Source organism: Metopolophium dirhodum, chromosome 3 (assembly GCF_019925205.1).
Source record: "Metopolophium dirhodum isolate CAU chromosome 3, ASM1992520v1, whole genome shotgun sequence".
Taxonomy (NCBI): Eukaryota; Metazoa; Arthropoda; class Insecta; order Hemiptera; family Aphididae; genus Metopolophium; species Metopolophium dirhodum.
The window spans coordinates 30527056-30544192 of NC_083562.1; the positions used below are offsets into that span (position 1 = coordinate 30527056).

Genomic DNA, 17137 nt, shown 5'->3' on the forward strand with positions numbered 1-17137 from the left:
CATAATCAAATTTATTAATCAGTATAGGTAGGTAGGTAAGTATAAGAATCTAGTTTAGGTTAGCCCTGCAAATGTCTTCGTTTTATTATAAATATATTTATGTTATCTTGATTGAAACTACCATTGTACAATAGTTCACCATTTCACGACGAAGTCCTGTAATTTTTAAATAAATAAGCTACAAACATACATTTTTTTTAAGATATAGTTTCTTTAATCGAGGCCATGTAAATGCGACGATTTGATGCATTATTTTACCTCGTCTGCCCAGGAACCAATGACAACTATTAATACACACAAAAATATTAATTTCTACTAATTTATGCTATTAAAATTAATATTTGTAACCAATGTCCAATAGTTATCATTTATAAACAAATCGATACAACAACAAAATAAAATATTAAATTATTTAATAAAATCTGTGTAGTTTGCGAGCGGCTTTGTGTGGTTTGGATGTTTTCAATATTTTTTTTCCGTTTTTGAATGATGAATTGGGTGGGTGGGTGGGTGGGTTAAGCTTTCGTTAGAATTTGAACCACCTAATTTTACTGAACTCGGCGCCACTGTTAGGTAACATGGATATAAAATGTTAATTATATATACTTAATTAATATATGGTTGTGCCCCGGGTTACAGGGGGGGGGGGGGTTCACGACCCGTGTTTTTTTAAATAAATTTACGGAGCCACGGAGGTTTTTCTTAAGTCCCCCTCCCGAAAGATGTATGCTATATTTGAGCCATTAACATGTATATTATATAGCAGGTAGCTCATTAGCTGTAATAGTATAGGTATATAATAATATATATAGTGACGAGAAAAGTATACGTTATAGTGGCTATACGACGTGACTCATCTGCGATATAAAATGTTATACCGCGTGTTCGAAAGACGCGCGTTGGCAACGTATAGTCAGTGCGGCTAGAGTCTCTTTTTTCCATAAAAATTCGTTTTTGACGAGGAAAACTCACACACGTTTCAAGAAAACGGGTCATTCCGAGTGGGACGGACCGCCACGCGATTCATTACGTATAGCACAATATAGCGAGGGAGACTGTGTATACCAATATGACCGTGGGCCACGCATTATTTTTAGACGTGTGTCATATTCTATAAGCGTATTAATATACACACAGTATGGTCAGTATGGATCTATTTCCGAGTTAGATCTCTCCAGTTGCCGCTACGCCCGCGAGTGTATATAAAGGGACCGCGGTGTTGAGCGATTTTCAATTTTCGTCCGTCAGCCGAAGCTCGCACAAACGAACAACCTGTCGACCACTTGTTCCCTCGCGCTTACGCATATTTTCATTTATTTCGTGTCGTTATTGCAACGTGTGTATCCTCGTAATACTCATGTCTTTGGAACGTGCAGTTCGTGCTAAAGTAAGTCGTATGAAATATAATAATAATATCGTTATTAAATACAATATTATATCATAAAATAATGTCGTATGCATGTTGTCGTGAATATCGTCGGCGGTGTTATTGAAGTTTAATAGTATATACCAAAATGTGTAAAATCATTTCTATTTTTTGTTTTACCCGACACAGCTCGCTTCCAAGCGAGACCCCCAACAAGAGAAGGAAGCCCAGGAATGGATGGAAGCTATATTGGGATATAAATTCCCCAAAAGTTTCCCGTTGGAGGAATACATCAAGGATGGCCAAGTACTGTGCAAACTCATCAACGTAATCAGCCCCGGAAGTGTACCAAAATACAACACCACCGGAGGACAGTTCAAAATGATGGAAAACATTAACATGTGAGTCTTGGCATCGATAATTTCTAAACCTATTATTATTCATTCGAACATTATTTTACTGTCGCTAGACCATACGCAGGTAAAAATTAAAAACAGTTTAGATATATATATATATGCCCGATAAAGCGGCGTGACGCGTCACAGCTTCCGTGCTTACATCGATAAAACGATTTTAGTGAAACTTTTCAATTAGATTCCTGCAATTGAATATCATATTAATATGTACACCTGGATCAAAAATTAAACTCTTTGATCGTCGATATACAGCATGAGATTCCGTTCCGTGGCGTACCTGCCATAATATAAAATATTATATGATAACGGCATAATAATCGAACTAGAACAGTGTAGTTCTACGGGTCTCGGTTGTTTTGCCTCATAAAGCTAACACAACGGGAAAACTCACCCCACCCTGTGTACACAGTATAATAATATATACACTGTAAATGCGCCAATCAATCAAAAATCGTGCACTGTGGAAAATATATAGTAAACGAAATACATTACGAGCAAACTTTTTCAGCGCATTCTTGCTTTACACATTATAATTATATTTTGAAAACTGCAGCTATGTAAACATGTTTCGCGGGGACGACGATGGCGACCATCAATAACGGTTAAACGGCGCAGAGTGCAGACTATTCGCTCAACTTTTGGCGTCGTGTCGTGAGCTTGTTGTGTGTGTACCTAGGTACATCGAATCGGGGGGTAATCATTCCGTCGATGAGGGGGTGTTGTAGAACCTCCTTGAGCCACCACCTCCGTGACCTTTTTTTGCTGTAGAAAACTATGTACTGTTATTACGTTACACACACATGTTCACGTGTACCTATATAAATTATCATATACGGCAATGTGACCGGTAGACATACGATAATAAAGTCAACAATGATATATTATTCAGATTTTGAGTATTGACAGTTTTGTATAATGTAAAAAATCTCTATTAACCGATAACCTTACACTGCTGCTGAACACAGTGGCGTGGAGAAATGACTTTTTTTATTCTGGCTTTTCAATTTTTTAATGACCTATACTTGAATACCTAATAATATAATACGTATTATTATTGAAGTTATTATTATTATTAAATACCATACCTATTCAGATAAAGTCAGTCTTGCACTACGATTTCTCTCTAAATCCAGTACCTACTCAACCACCCGGAACCCGCACATCCCTTTAAAATTATCGGGCAACTGCGCTTCAAAATCACGGCCAACACACCAGTGGTTGAATATAGCACATAATAATATACAATGTGTAATTTTTTACTGCGAGTCCTGCAAGTCTTCAACTTCTTTGTCAGAAGTCCAAAGTTTTGATTTTTAAATGTTGCTATACAAACATCACGATATATTATCGAAGAGTGCTCGGTGAGAGAACTCGTGTACCTAATACCTTTACTTAAGTACCTACATTTCAAAAACATTTTGAACGGGTGGCAGGCCTTGACATTAAATTCGTATTTTTTTTTTCATTTTACAGATAGGCAATATAAAATATTTAAACGTATATCCATATAATATTATTTTATACACTGAATACGAAAAGAACACGTAGCCTGGACGGTTGAAACAATAATTTTACGAGGCGTTATTTATTTTGGAACTGCGAGTGCATATATAATTTCGGGGGCGTCGTGTCACGCTAAGTAAATTTTAACGTTTAGAGTTCTCGAGGAGGCACAAACTTTTATACATGTATATTATATACACGCGGTGAAATAAACTTTTAAGCGCGTCGCTGCAAAGCGGAGTTCCGGGCGAAAGTTTTTCGGCTCATAAATCATAAAGTGCAGCGTGTATAATAATAATATATATCATTATAATATGAAAATTGTGTGCAGGGGCGCCGGGTAGGGATTAGGGAAGTACCTACTTCGAGTTTGGCAAGATATAGGTGCGAAGTCTGTCGTATATAATATTATATAAAAACAAAAACGAACGCGTGTTGTGTGTATATACCTAAATATATTGTTGCGAAGTATATTTTATATTATATATAATATCTCGATATCGACGTTGTTATTATCATTTATCGATGATATAGAGGTATGATATACCTATATGATAGCATCTGAGCATACGAGATCCTTATACATATTATTATGCCCACTCGTTTGATATAATATCATGTTCGTACGTGTCTATATAGAGAGTTGTGAGTTATGACTTACGTTAACCGTGGCGACGGTGCATAATGGTTGCGACTGGCGAAAGGAGGCGTAAACGATTTGCTTGTGGGTGGGTGTACACTACACTGTACAATCGTCCGCAGGGGTGACACACATATATTTGATCGAAATACTATAATACGCAGTGTTTTATTTTTAGCCTGCGTATAACCATAATATAATATAATACGTTTTCGCACTTACAGTTTCCAGAAGGCCATCAAAGCGTACGGAGTTGCCGACATTGACGTTTTTCAGACCGTCGACCTGTGGGAGTGCAAAGACTTCTCTCAAGTGGTGATGACACTGTACGCTCTGGGCCGTGAGGTGAGAAAAACTACGATTAAAATATTATTTCGAAATTGTCCCGTGAACAATTTTTGAAAATCGTCTTTACCCTCCCACTAGACTAGAATATACATATTATACCTATCATATTATGCTAATATTTTGACGACCACAGTATGTACTTATAATACTTGTAATATTATCATGTAGACATACAGACACCCGGAATGGAAGGGACCTTTCTTGGGACCCAAGCCCTCCGACGAGGCTAAACGTGATTTCTCCGAGGAAACATTAAAGGCCGGTCAAACCATCATTGGGCTGCAGGCTGGACAAAACAAGGGCGCCACGCAAGCGGGCCAAAACATGGGCGCCGGCAGGAAAATCATCATCGGCAAATAATCACGCCACATACCATGCACGACCCGACGAGTACCATTTAATATAATATAATATTATGATAATTTATATGGTATATTATGTTATATTATGTACACACATTTATAAATAAAGAGGTGCGTTGCGATTTATCATCACGAGTTTGCAGACACCGGTGTACGTCGTTGTAACTATTGTAAACGGTTGTTATATTATTATTATTATTATTATGATGTGTGTGTCATATTATCCTAATTATTATTATAATAATATTATCCGAGCGGTATGTATGTAAATGGTTTTAAAATAACGTATGAATTATGTCTTATTATATATATTGTTTCCACGCGGCATTATTATTAAATATCTTACTTGTTTTTTTTTTTTTTAAATCAACGTAACTGTTTTTTACCTATATATAATATATCATTATTTTTTTTTGAATTAAAAAATAAAAAATATATATAATAAAACAAAAGACGATGTAAAATTCAAGTCTATTATATATTTATACCTATACCTATTTGGATTCTGTACCGTGAAATTCTTCACGTGTGCCTCCGCCACGTAATTAATATATATCTACAGGTACATATAGGGTATCTATAGCTGGTATTTGAAGAAAAACAATAACTGTTGTTTCTACGTTTTTGTCGTTGAAATTATCTACAGTCGGACCTATACATAGTCGGCCTGTCAGCTGTCGCACTTCATGGTTCTGACTTCTGACAATTGGATATATGTAGCCCTATATCCGAGGATGAACACTTCGAAGCCCATTTTACAAAATTCATATTTTTTGAGGGGTTTACTCAAAGTTTTGTAAAAACAAATATTTTTTTGATTGTTTAGGGTTGCCATTGGTTACAAGAAAAAAATAACAGTTATTTTAATTGGAAATAATTTTAAGTCACCCAAAATGACTATGTTAAATATGTGTAGTTTTCATTTAACCGAATTTAAGACAAGGTAAATACATTTTATTTGCCAACGCCGTGCAGGATCAGCTATAACAGTAAATAATATACATTTTATAAAAGTCAATCTAATTTTATCTTTTTAATTATTATCAAGTCATATAACATTTAAACATTACTTATATTGTGCATTAAACTATTTTAGTATTATAACAATAATAATATTATACAATATTTAACGATTTATGTAAAATGTAATTTATTATTGTATGACATGTCACACGTCGGCGGTGGCGAGCGCGTGTCAACATATTTTGCGCTTAAATTTAGAACCATCTGGCCCGTCTGCGGTGAAGGAAACGCGTTGAAAAAGTCGATTACTGTCGACAGGACTGCTGCTACCGCGGCTGGCACCCGAACGAGAATATTGTCGATTTTCTGGCAATCGTCAAAAAAATAATAATATTTATGCCACCAAATCTATTTGCTCTTTTATAATATAGTAAATAAACTAAATAAAGACATTTATGATGAATGTACCTACATTATACTTATGCGCATAAAATATAATAAACACGCACAGTATACATATATTCATAAAATCGGTCGAGTGAATTTGATTACACGCTAAACGTAAAAATAATAATATAATGGAAATGTAAAATTTGTGGAAACCACATTCATATTATAATATTATTATGGCCGTCAATTTAGTTTTTCGTCCATGATTGGAACGTTTCAAGCAGGCCTAACCCACGCACGTCGGCCATCATTGGACCATTCGCAACTATAACCTAGCTAACATGCCATGATTGATGCGTGACGTTACCTAAAGGTAGGAACATAAATTACCATTTACATTATGAATATTTATGATTGTTCGATCATACAACGAGCAGGCAAAAGTATAGTCCCGGACGCCTTCTCATGACACTCCTATATAGGTGCCCGTTAATCAGTGGCGTACATGTTTTGCGTGGAAAAATGCTAGAAAATGTATGTAAATAAATGCCAACATGTTTAGTTGGTAATATTTGAGTAGTATTAATTTAAAAAATAATTTTTCGTTAAAATATTGAGCATATTATATTACTATACGCTTTTAACTTACTCAGTTATCGATTGTTAAAAGCATCTATTACGAATTTACAACACTTATTTCTGATAATAATATACACTGCTGCAGCCTGCACCTAATACCTACCTATTACAATTTTAATAAATATTAATCATTGCGCAACACCTGAAGGAGAAAAATAATGATATACCAATATTAAATCCACGATCGGGAAACGATAAATACTAAATACGCTAATAATATTGTATCTGCGCATTTGGTAAAAATAAAATATTCACGTAGATATTTTGATTTTGTATAATATGTGTTATGGGTATTGTACATATTACTTTCTATAGTTCTAGATATTAGATAAAGTTCTAGATAAAGCTATTAATACAGTTGAACGATAAATTGGTAAATTAGTCATTAACCAAACCTAACCATGAAAATTATTTCATAACTGAAAAAAACGAAATTAGAGAAAAAATTTGGCTGTAGTCAAAACATAATCAAGATTTGAATTTATATACATTTTATCGCTGAAGTTTTTCTCATTAAATGTATTTATTATCCGTAAAACATTAATTCTACTTTAATCGTGCATATTCATACCATTCAAATGGTATGAAAACCTCTTGTGACTTTAAAATTTCAATGTGGTGGGGAGCTGAAATTCCCAACCCTCTTGAGTACGCCACGGCTAAGTTGATATAAAGCAGCAAGTAGGTACTTAACATATATAAATACGGAGTAATCCATTTAACGCAAGACACTCATTATTTCAGAATAACACTAACGTTTTCGAAAATATTTCTTTTACATAATTTTTAAGTCGTTATAAAACAATATTTTAGGAACATTTCTTATTATTGCTATTGTTTTTTTTCTTTTTGGAATGACGACATACATTTTTAATTTGAAATTCCGAAGCCAAATATTGTTCGGAGTATTTTGATCAATAAAAATCAAATTTTGAACTAGTATTTTATTAGGGTTATAAATATTTAAAGTGTTGATGAGTGGCGTAGACGCGTAGTGGAGTAATGGACTAACATTTTGCGGGGTACCCCTTTATATATACTACGCTCATCAAAATTATAAATATACATATAACTCATAAGCTACTTGTCCAAAATTCGATTTTTATACATCGAAGTACCCCCAAAAATATTCTTCTTTGGAATAAGGAATTAAAAAATGTATGTTTTCGTTAAAAAAAAATATATATATAAACAATTTAAATAAATCGTAAAAAATATAATTTTTTTGAAAAATGTTTTATTTGAACGACTTAAAATTATACAAAAGAAATATTTTGAAAAAAGTTAATATTTTTGGTAATAATTAGTGTCTTATTACGTTAAATGGTACACATCGATATAACCGCATACACATTTACCTAATTATAATATAATATTATTTTCTAGCCATCTATAGGTATTTTTTATATCCAATATCTATGAAAGTGATATTTGAGGATATTTAACGGTTACATTTTATTATTTTTTAATTTTAGCAATCGCCGAGCGAAGTATATATTATGTGCTGCACGCGTATATCTACACCATCATAGTAGAGAGGCACGGTAATAATTTATTATTGCGCATACAAAATTAACGAAGGATAACGAAAAATAAAAAAAACCACCCGAACAACGTGTTAATCACACGATATTTTCCCATTCTCTAGCGGTTCGGGTATAAATGTTAATTATTATACACACAGACACACACTTACACACACACACACACACACACGCATGCGCGATGCCTCATACTTTTACCGATAAAAATATGGGGTGGAGGGCCTGCTGCAGAAGCTAGGGTAAATTAAAAATTTTGATTTATATATTTAATATATATAATATATACAGTGGCATGTAACATAGGGTCCAAGTGTTGCTCGGGCAACACCTTAAATATGTGTGGGTGGGTATTGATAGATGAATAATAGGTAATTTTATAACCATGTTGGTATAACAGTATATGGAGGGGTAGGTTACTATAATTTGTTACCAATGGGCAATAATGACAATCAATTATACAAACAAAAAAGTATTAGACTTCCATTTTTCACCCATATTTAAGCATCTTCAAGTTTTATTCTCGCGTCAAAATGAAGCCTGTTTTCTCCAACCTATCCCATATATCTCCATACCAAAATTCATCAAAATTGATTTAGTGGTTTAGGCGTGAAAACGTACCTAACAGACGGACGGACCGAATGACTTTCACATATTTTACTACTATATAATATTAACTATGGATTTAAAAATTCTATTGTATTCTACAATAATATTTATATACGTAAAAATGGTATTTTTATAATTTAATGATATTATGTGAAAATCATTTTGAAATCTCTTCAAATGTTCATCGTAAATCGTAATTATTATTGTCGTATTTAGGTATATCATTAATATTATATATTTCATGAAATTGACTAAAAATGCGTATTATACAACAAACACAATTTACGTATTTTCTCACTCTTTTCAGCAATCTCTGATTATAATATAATATGTTTTATTTAGCTTAGTTTTGTAGATCGATCGGAAATAGTTCCACCACAGTTCTTAGAAAAAGTAAAATATGTATTCAAAAAGATTTCAACGAGGTTTCGTCAGCACGTAAGTTCGAACCACCCTGGTAGGCAATCCGACTATGTTGGATCACGGACAATGTGCGACAGCATATCAAGTAGGCAACCCACCTGCGGTGAATTGCAGACACGCTGATGAGCGGCAATAAGTGCAACTCAGTCACCTTTGTAGGCAATGCGTGAAAATTCGATTTAATGAATACTGCTTGTACCTGATCTGCCATCGACCAATGGCAGCCATAAAATAATAAATACTAATTTCTACTAATTATTTCTCCTATAAACAATAGCAACTATTTATAAACAACAATTAACATCGTAAATCTCCTTTTTTAAGAGCACCTCTTCGGGTTGGACCTACCGGGTCCAATTGTGAATCTGAACCATCCATGGAGCCACTCGAACACTCACAAAAAATGTAATCAAAATCGGCCCAGCCGTTCTCAATTGATGAATTACTAAACATTTTTCACACCATTATTATATATACCTATATAGTATAGATACATAAACAAAACAACTATTCATTTTTCGTGTGGGCTAAAATAAAATTCTATCTGTACGCATATACATTCATTTTTTTATAATAAATACATAGAATAATTATAATCATTGAAATTTGACAGAAAGAACTTCAGTACTTGCATTGCATAATATATTATATACTATATTAATCTATATTAATAAAGGATAATATTTGTAGTGTGTGTGTGTCTGTAACTGTGTAAGCGATCCAATTATCCAAAACCAAGTCCATCGCACTCGTGAGTTTCAAACTCAGAGTTTGTATAGGGTTACCACTGGTTACAGAAAATAAAATAGTTTTTATAATTGGATATTCATTTATAGACCACCTTGCAAATGACTGCGTTTAAAATATGTGTACCTATATAGTTTAAATTTTACGGTTTAAGAAGACAGGGTAAATCCACTGAAATTATTTAAATTACTATGAGAAACGCAGGATCAACCCTAATTAATAAATATATCTACTAAATACTATCAAAGGCTTAAACTGATAATCCTTAAGCAAATCCAGAGTTTTGGACCGATTTTCATAAAATTTTCGTCAATAGTTTCAGCAAGATCCGCAGTATCATACTAGTCTACTTTTTATTACTTACGTTTTAATTGTCTATACAATAGAGACATAAATGTTGAATAATATAGTTGACTCACCAAAAGCCGAAAACCATAATTTATTGTTTTATTTATATGTTGTTACTATTGTTTACAGAATGTAAAATAGTTATTATGATTGGATATAATTTTAGATCTGTATGTCTTTATTTTTATATTTGGTCAAAACAATCCAAATTATTGTGTTAAGAATATTATGTGTATTGTGAATAGACGTATAGTTTACAATGTTTACATTTAAGATTTAACGGAGTTTAAGACAGAGTTAATCCACTGGCGTTATTTAATTTGTCATGGTCATAGTTACGGAGGATCAGCTAGAATAAATAAATAATATATTTATAATACTTAAAAGAATTTTTTTTTATTACTTAATATTGAATTAATTATTAAGTATAATCATATATTGGTACGACCAGTTATGTGCAGTAATTTAAATATTTTTAAATCATAATATTATGTTCAAATGTGCCATATTGTTATTATATATTGTATATTGTGTAAAAAAAAAGTATATTTTTGTTTTAATATAGTCAAAAATAGACGGGCATGGAAAATCTTTAAATTGTTTTTCTACGCAAATCATGTCAAGGATTTGGCAGCTTCTTTGTAAATTCCAACAGACATATTATGCAGTGGGGTCCTAAAGTCTTATCGTTGAAATAAAAAATATACACTTTAAATGTATACGCACAGTAGTTTTTTTTTCAGCGGGAAAAGAAAAACTATAAATCATTGCGACGTGTTGTCGTGGTGTTCTCGTGTAAAAACAACAGCTAATTAAATTTAAAAAAAATGTATACCGAGAAAAGAAAGTTGCCGTATTCACGTAGAAACGGTTTATTCGTATTAAAAAAAGTTGATGATACATTAGGTGTACAATATTATATTAATATAAAAACCACAACAATTTTCAATAATTATTTTTTTTTTTATTGTACGTTATTCGGTTCACAAATTTATCATCAATACATTTTACATAATATTATCTTTTATTTATATTATTTTAGTATATTTACAATAATACTGCAAAAGTAAACACAACATAAAAAATGTAATTAACATAATATTATTATCTATATACTCGTACACATATTAAACATATTTATATAATATTATTATACATGTATTCATTAATTTTATTTTCTATTTTTCGGACGAATAGAAATTACAATAATAATAATAATAGTAATATATTATATACTATACGTTCGATACAATAAATATCGCTATATTATTAATTATTTTACCTACGATAAACAATAAGAAATAAAAATACCAAAAACCAAAAAAAAAAAAAAATCAAACAATTATTAAAAATGTTATAATATTATGATGGTCGGTTGTATTGACGAGGAGGATACGACAAAATTGGTTAGAAAATGTGTACCTATGTGCGTTAAGTAATTACTAATAATTAGTCAACTGTATCGTATATTCGAATAATATTGTATAAAATAATATTTTACGATCGGTATTCCACTTTTCAGAATATTATAGGTGAGGTTATAAACGTGCAATATTTTATTATGTATTTTAAACTGCCTACGATGTAATATTTTCTAACTATTGTTGTTTTCCACTATTTTTCCAGTCGATTGTGTGGTGCACTCCGAGTTTGCCACTCTGAACAGTTAACCTATCTAACTACTCAGTATAGTAGTATGTGTAATATATAATAATATAATAAGCCTATATCTGCGGTAATGTGACGCTGGTCCATATAATACGAAGAGCTCATGCCCGGAAAGACCTACGGCGGCCGTATGATGTGAACAATTTGGTGTTCCCATATTTTACTATAGAACTCTGTAAAGATGTTTTTTTTAATATTTAATTAATTGTGTTCTTAAATTTTTTTTGTTCAAGAATTTTAAATTTTTCAATTAATATACATAAACATAAGCCCATACTTATTCAACTTGTTAAAATAATAAAATAATATTTTTAACTATTTGTACATTTCTATTGTGGGTGCCCCCCGTATTATGTGGAAATATTTAGTAAGACAATAATAACATAAAATTTCATGGGATTTATTTTATTAATTAACGCGTATAATTATGTAACACTCGCACTGCGGTATGGCCCGACGCCTCGACTGATATAAACAATTTAAATTAAACGACGACTATTCACGATCTTAGGTACGGATACAATCTAACTATAACCTATAATAGTGTAGTAGAATTTTGTAATCATAACAATTTTTTTTAACAGTTTGTATTTTGTGGGAAATCCGCGATCAATCGCTATTCTATATGCTGTAGCCCGTAATAATATTATACTGCTCATGCCTTAATTCGGCCCTGGAAAAAGCCTATATAACGTCCAACGTCACCGCAGCAGCTGTACCGCGAAAAAAAAAACTTCTGAAAAAGTCAATATAGTTCAACACCATCGTTGATGATTATAATATGGAAGATCGTCGCCCACGACTGCAGCAGCTATACCGTGCAAAACGATTTGTGCGGACACCTTTATCGCGTAGTTTATACCGCGGCAATTTTGTACGTATTTTTAGACGTTTCCTAATCCTATCGCATCGTAAAAATAATAATAAAAATAATATGACGACACGGTTCGTCGTACCCGCATGATATTGGGTATTAATAAAAAGATGAGTAAAAAATAAGAAAAAGAAAAGTTCCAAAAATATCCAACGATCATTACCTACATGCACTTCGCTACTCTCGTCTTGGCAACACTACTACTACCGTGGTTTAACGCTTCAGCGGTGTTTTTAAAGATGGTTTTACGTGCGCGATCACGTTTTTTCTTCGATCTTGAATAATATTAATCTCCCCTGCATAATGCGACAGTTCAAACAGAAAACAATGAAACCGTAGGTCGTATGTGATTGACCTGTATCTCCGGATGGGTCGTACAAGTATACCACACAAGGCCAAGGAGCTACAACCGAACCACCGTAGTGTTAAGACTTAGGTGTTAACCTAACAGTTACCACTTAACATATTATATCAACAGAATGCCACCGATATATAAAACCCGATACGCCTTCCAACGCAGACGCAACATTAGGTCCAAACACAGACAACACCAGCAATATCATGATCAACTTCTAAAGAGACACCGACTTATATAATACAACTTGGCAACGTAAAAAAATAATTTACGTATGCATAATTGTATAACCATTTAAAAATATTGTAAGACTATTACTGTTATTGTAAAGTTTTTAAAATTAACAACATTAGTTTTTAAAGATCAATTTTTTAATTATGTAAACCTAACAGTTACTTATCGCCTATCAGTACACTGCTCGATCGGATAAGAGAACCCAACGCGTTCTAGGTGTATAATCTATGCAGTGGACCGGAGCTTTTTCTAAAAATTCGATTTGAAAATCACGGATTTTTATCGATTGTCTTTCGCCGGTTGGACAAAAATTCACACGGTTAGTTAAAACAACAACTATAAGTTCTATCTCACCATAATATATTTTATTATTGGGCCTTAGGTATACTCAAACAGGTGATTTTGAAAATTACCACTGATAACTAATTTGATACCCGCGTGGAAATCTGATGGTAGTCGCCATTTCTTATCATTCATCTACTCATACTCACTTACTGAGCGCAAACGAATCAAGTAAAAACTTTAAATTAAAATTTTTTTTTTTCTTGTAATCCTGTTTTCTTATAATTAATATTGTTGAAGGAAGTATTGCTAAAAAATTCACTCAAACCCATATACACACTCACACATACAGACACACACATTAAATATGTCGGTGCTTCCAAAAAATTTGATACTGCCCCTTCCCCTGACCTTTCCTCCCTCGCTTAACACGACACTGCAGAGGACGGCCGAACGGTTACCGAATCGGTTACATAATATGTTTATACACTCGAACGATTAACCCCACAAAACGATACACTATATGCGGGTGGCGTATTATCGACCATCAAAGTGCACTCTGATGTTCGTCGTTTTCTCCTATACTTATATAGAACGGGAAATTCGAGGGGCGTGTTTATATTATATACTTTTTGGGGTTGGCCTCAACGTACCCGCCCCGTGTCTATATAATATATTATATACATTATACCTTATATCTATAATATAATATATAGACAGGCACATAGTATAAATGGTTGTCGCACAATACCGACCGAAAACAGTCGCGGGCTACAAATAAATTATAAATTAATATAAACACGTGGTGATCGCTAAGTATTTTATATAATAGGAATATAATATTATCAAGGGTGTTATTATTTTTGGATATTATTATGCCCGCGATTTCGGACAAAACCGACGATCACCTAGCGTGGATCTAGAAAGCTGAAATGTGTGGGGGCTACAAGACACCCCTTCATAGATCCACTCCTGGACAACACAGTCATCCCCCACGGCAACACCTGGCGTGGATCTAGAAAGCTGAAATGTGTGGGGGCTACAAGACACCCCCTCATAGATCCACTCCCGGACAATACAGTCATCCCCCACGGCAACACCTGGCGTGGATCTAGAAAGCTTAAATGTGTGGGGGCTACAAGACACCCCCTCATAGATCCACTCCTGGACAACACAGTCATCCCCAACGGCAACGGATACGATAATATATAATATAAACTTTTAAGTTACAACTGTATAACACCGCACGACTTATGGCGGTCTTCGATATCATACCCTTTCGTGATATTATATTATTATTATGTAGGTATATAATTACCTAAGCCTACCGAATCTCATATTATACCATTAATACCTACTTGAAACATTGTTATATTCAATGAGAGGAAAACAAAATATAAATTAAAATATCAAAATAAAGGTAAAGTATACATTATAAACTTTATGGTTTATTCTCACAACTCGTATAAGACAATATTTGCTTATAGTATCTATTAACAACACTGTATACAATATAATATAAATGATTTTTGTATATTATATTATTATTTATAATATTAATATTATGTACAAAATGGTGAAATGCGATTGTTGATAATCGTGCAGCACGTGTATGTAGGCACTGCACAGCAACTCTTCGAAGTTTTAGTGTAGGTACCTACCATTGTTGTGAATATTTTTTATTGTTATGATTTAATAATATTATACCTAATATTATTACTGTAGTAACCAAGTTTGCCCGCAGTTCAATGCAGCGTAGTTCAGAACAAGACGTGGTTGGACCCGGCTGGTCCGCCGCCCGCACCGCCACCGGTGACCTTGAGCGAGTCGGAACCGAGCAGGTAGCCGGCCGGTCCGGTGGCGCCCAACAGGCTGAACGGGTGGTGAGCGAACTGTTGGTGATGCGACGTCGGCGAGTGGTGGTGATGGTGGTGATTGTGATTGTGTGTGCCACCACCGCCGCCGCCGTTCATCTTGTGAGCCGGCGAATTGTTTCCCGGAGAACCGTTTCCGCCACCGCCGCCACCGCCGCCTCCACCGCCGCCGCCACTGCCACCACCGCACTGTTGCTGAAGCTGGTGGTGGAGCTGCGTGTAATTCTGGCCCTGGCCCAAAAGCCATTTGTTGTTGTTCACCCCTTCCGACTGCTCAGACATTTTTATCGCTGCAAAACGAAAAAAAACGTACTATAGAAACGCGAATGTTTACTTAATAATTTTAATAACTAAATATAATAAGTATAGGTATACTGCTTAGTGCAAAAATCTTTCAAATTCGCGCCCTATTACCGTTGTTTAAGTATGGCATTAACAAACAATGGACTGTCAAAATTACCCTAAGAGGCTAAGAATTACATGTTTGCGTACGATGTTCTGTGCAATGTTGGCATAATACTATATTATAAATTAAGCTTTTAAAACAAAAAAAATATGCATTATTATTATTAATAAATATAATTAATTGGAAAAAGCTTAGTCGTTACAATGGATTCTTCAACTAGGCAGTGATACTATTTTAGGCTAATTCATAATAGTAAATTAACTGATTAGTTAAGTTAAAAAGTTAAAAATTTCGTATCTATTATATAATAATAATAATTAAAAATTAAATTGTATCGTATATACATCTTACTGGAAGAGATTTTAAATAATAGTACTTATAATATACTGTGTGAATTTATTTAATTTCTGAATTTTGGAGTTCTTAAATATAGGTACTTATAAAAACGATACTTTTGAATTCTTGAGATTTTTTTACCACACTTAAGAAGTGTCAATTGGCGATACATCTGTTTAGGTAAAATACTTTAGTAAAATTAAGTAATAAAATATTTTAGACACTGTATTATTTATGATATACATAATACACAGTAATTTAACGCATCGTTCAACTTAATTATACGGAAATCAAAAGTGTCGTGCTACAAATTACTTTTAAATTGTTCTGTTTAGTGTATATCATTATTATAAATTATAACAGTATAATAGTTCTGATTGCGTGCGGAGTACCTAACTATTTTTCCTAATTGTAGGCTACCACTAAAACATGAATAGTGAAATAAGTAAATGAAGTGCATTCTTTTGCATTCTTTTGCTTTTAAATTACAGCTTTTTAACAATGAATTGCGAAAATATTTTTATTTATTCATAAAACTAGTATTTTTTTTTTTACAAAGGTATTACAAAATGCTTAAACTTTAGCCCGTGTCATGTTTACGTATACGCATTCATATAAAATGAGTTATTAAAATATTTAAAAAAAACTTTAGATCATACATAAAATGAATATACCACAATGTAGGTGTAATATATAACTATATAACATAATGATGATGACGTATATTATGCAATATACGTATATAATATTATAGATAATATACAGTATTTATGTATTGAAAAAAAACGTTGGCTTTGCTCATGTTGTATGTAC

General features: G+C 33.0%; 2 protein-coding genes across 2 annotated transcripts in view; one reads left to right on the forward strand and one right to left on the reverse strand.

The window, feature by feature from the left end:
• Positions 1–1217: 1217 nt before the first annotated feature.
• LOC132941273 (muscle-specific protein 20) lies at positions 1218–5087 on the forward strand. The gene is made up of 4 exons (XM_061009258.1): positions 1218–1387; positions 1556–1767; positions 4150–4270; positions 4442–5087. Exons 1-4 carry the CDS (start codon positions 1358–1360, stop codon positions 4631–4633), a joined length of 555 nt encoding a protein of 184 aa, XP_060865241.1. The 5' UTR covers positions 1218–1357; the 3' UTR covers positions 4634–5087.
• A 6190-nt stretch (positions 5088–11277) lies between these two features.
• The window catches only part of LOC132941523 (paired mesoderm homeobox protein 2A-like), a 44891-nt gene continuing 39031 nt past the window's right edge, over positions 11278–17137 (reverse strand). The window contains exon 4 of the mRNA XM_061009618.1: positions 11278–15872. Coding sequence (XP_060865601.1) covers positions 15469–15872 — 404 coding nt within the window. The 3' untranslated portion in view covers positions 11278–15468. The remainder of the gene's footprint in view (positions 15873–17137) is intronic.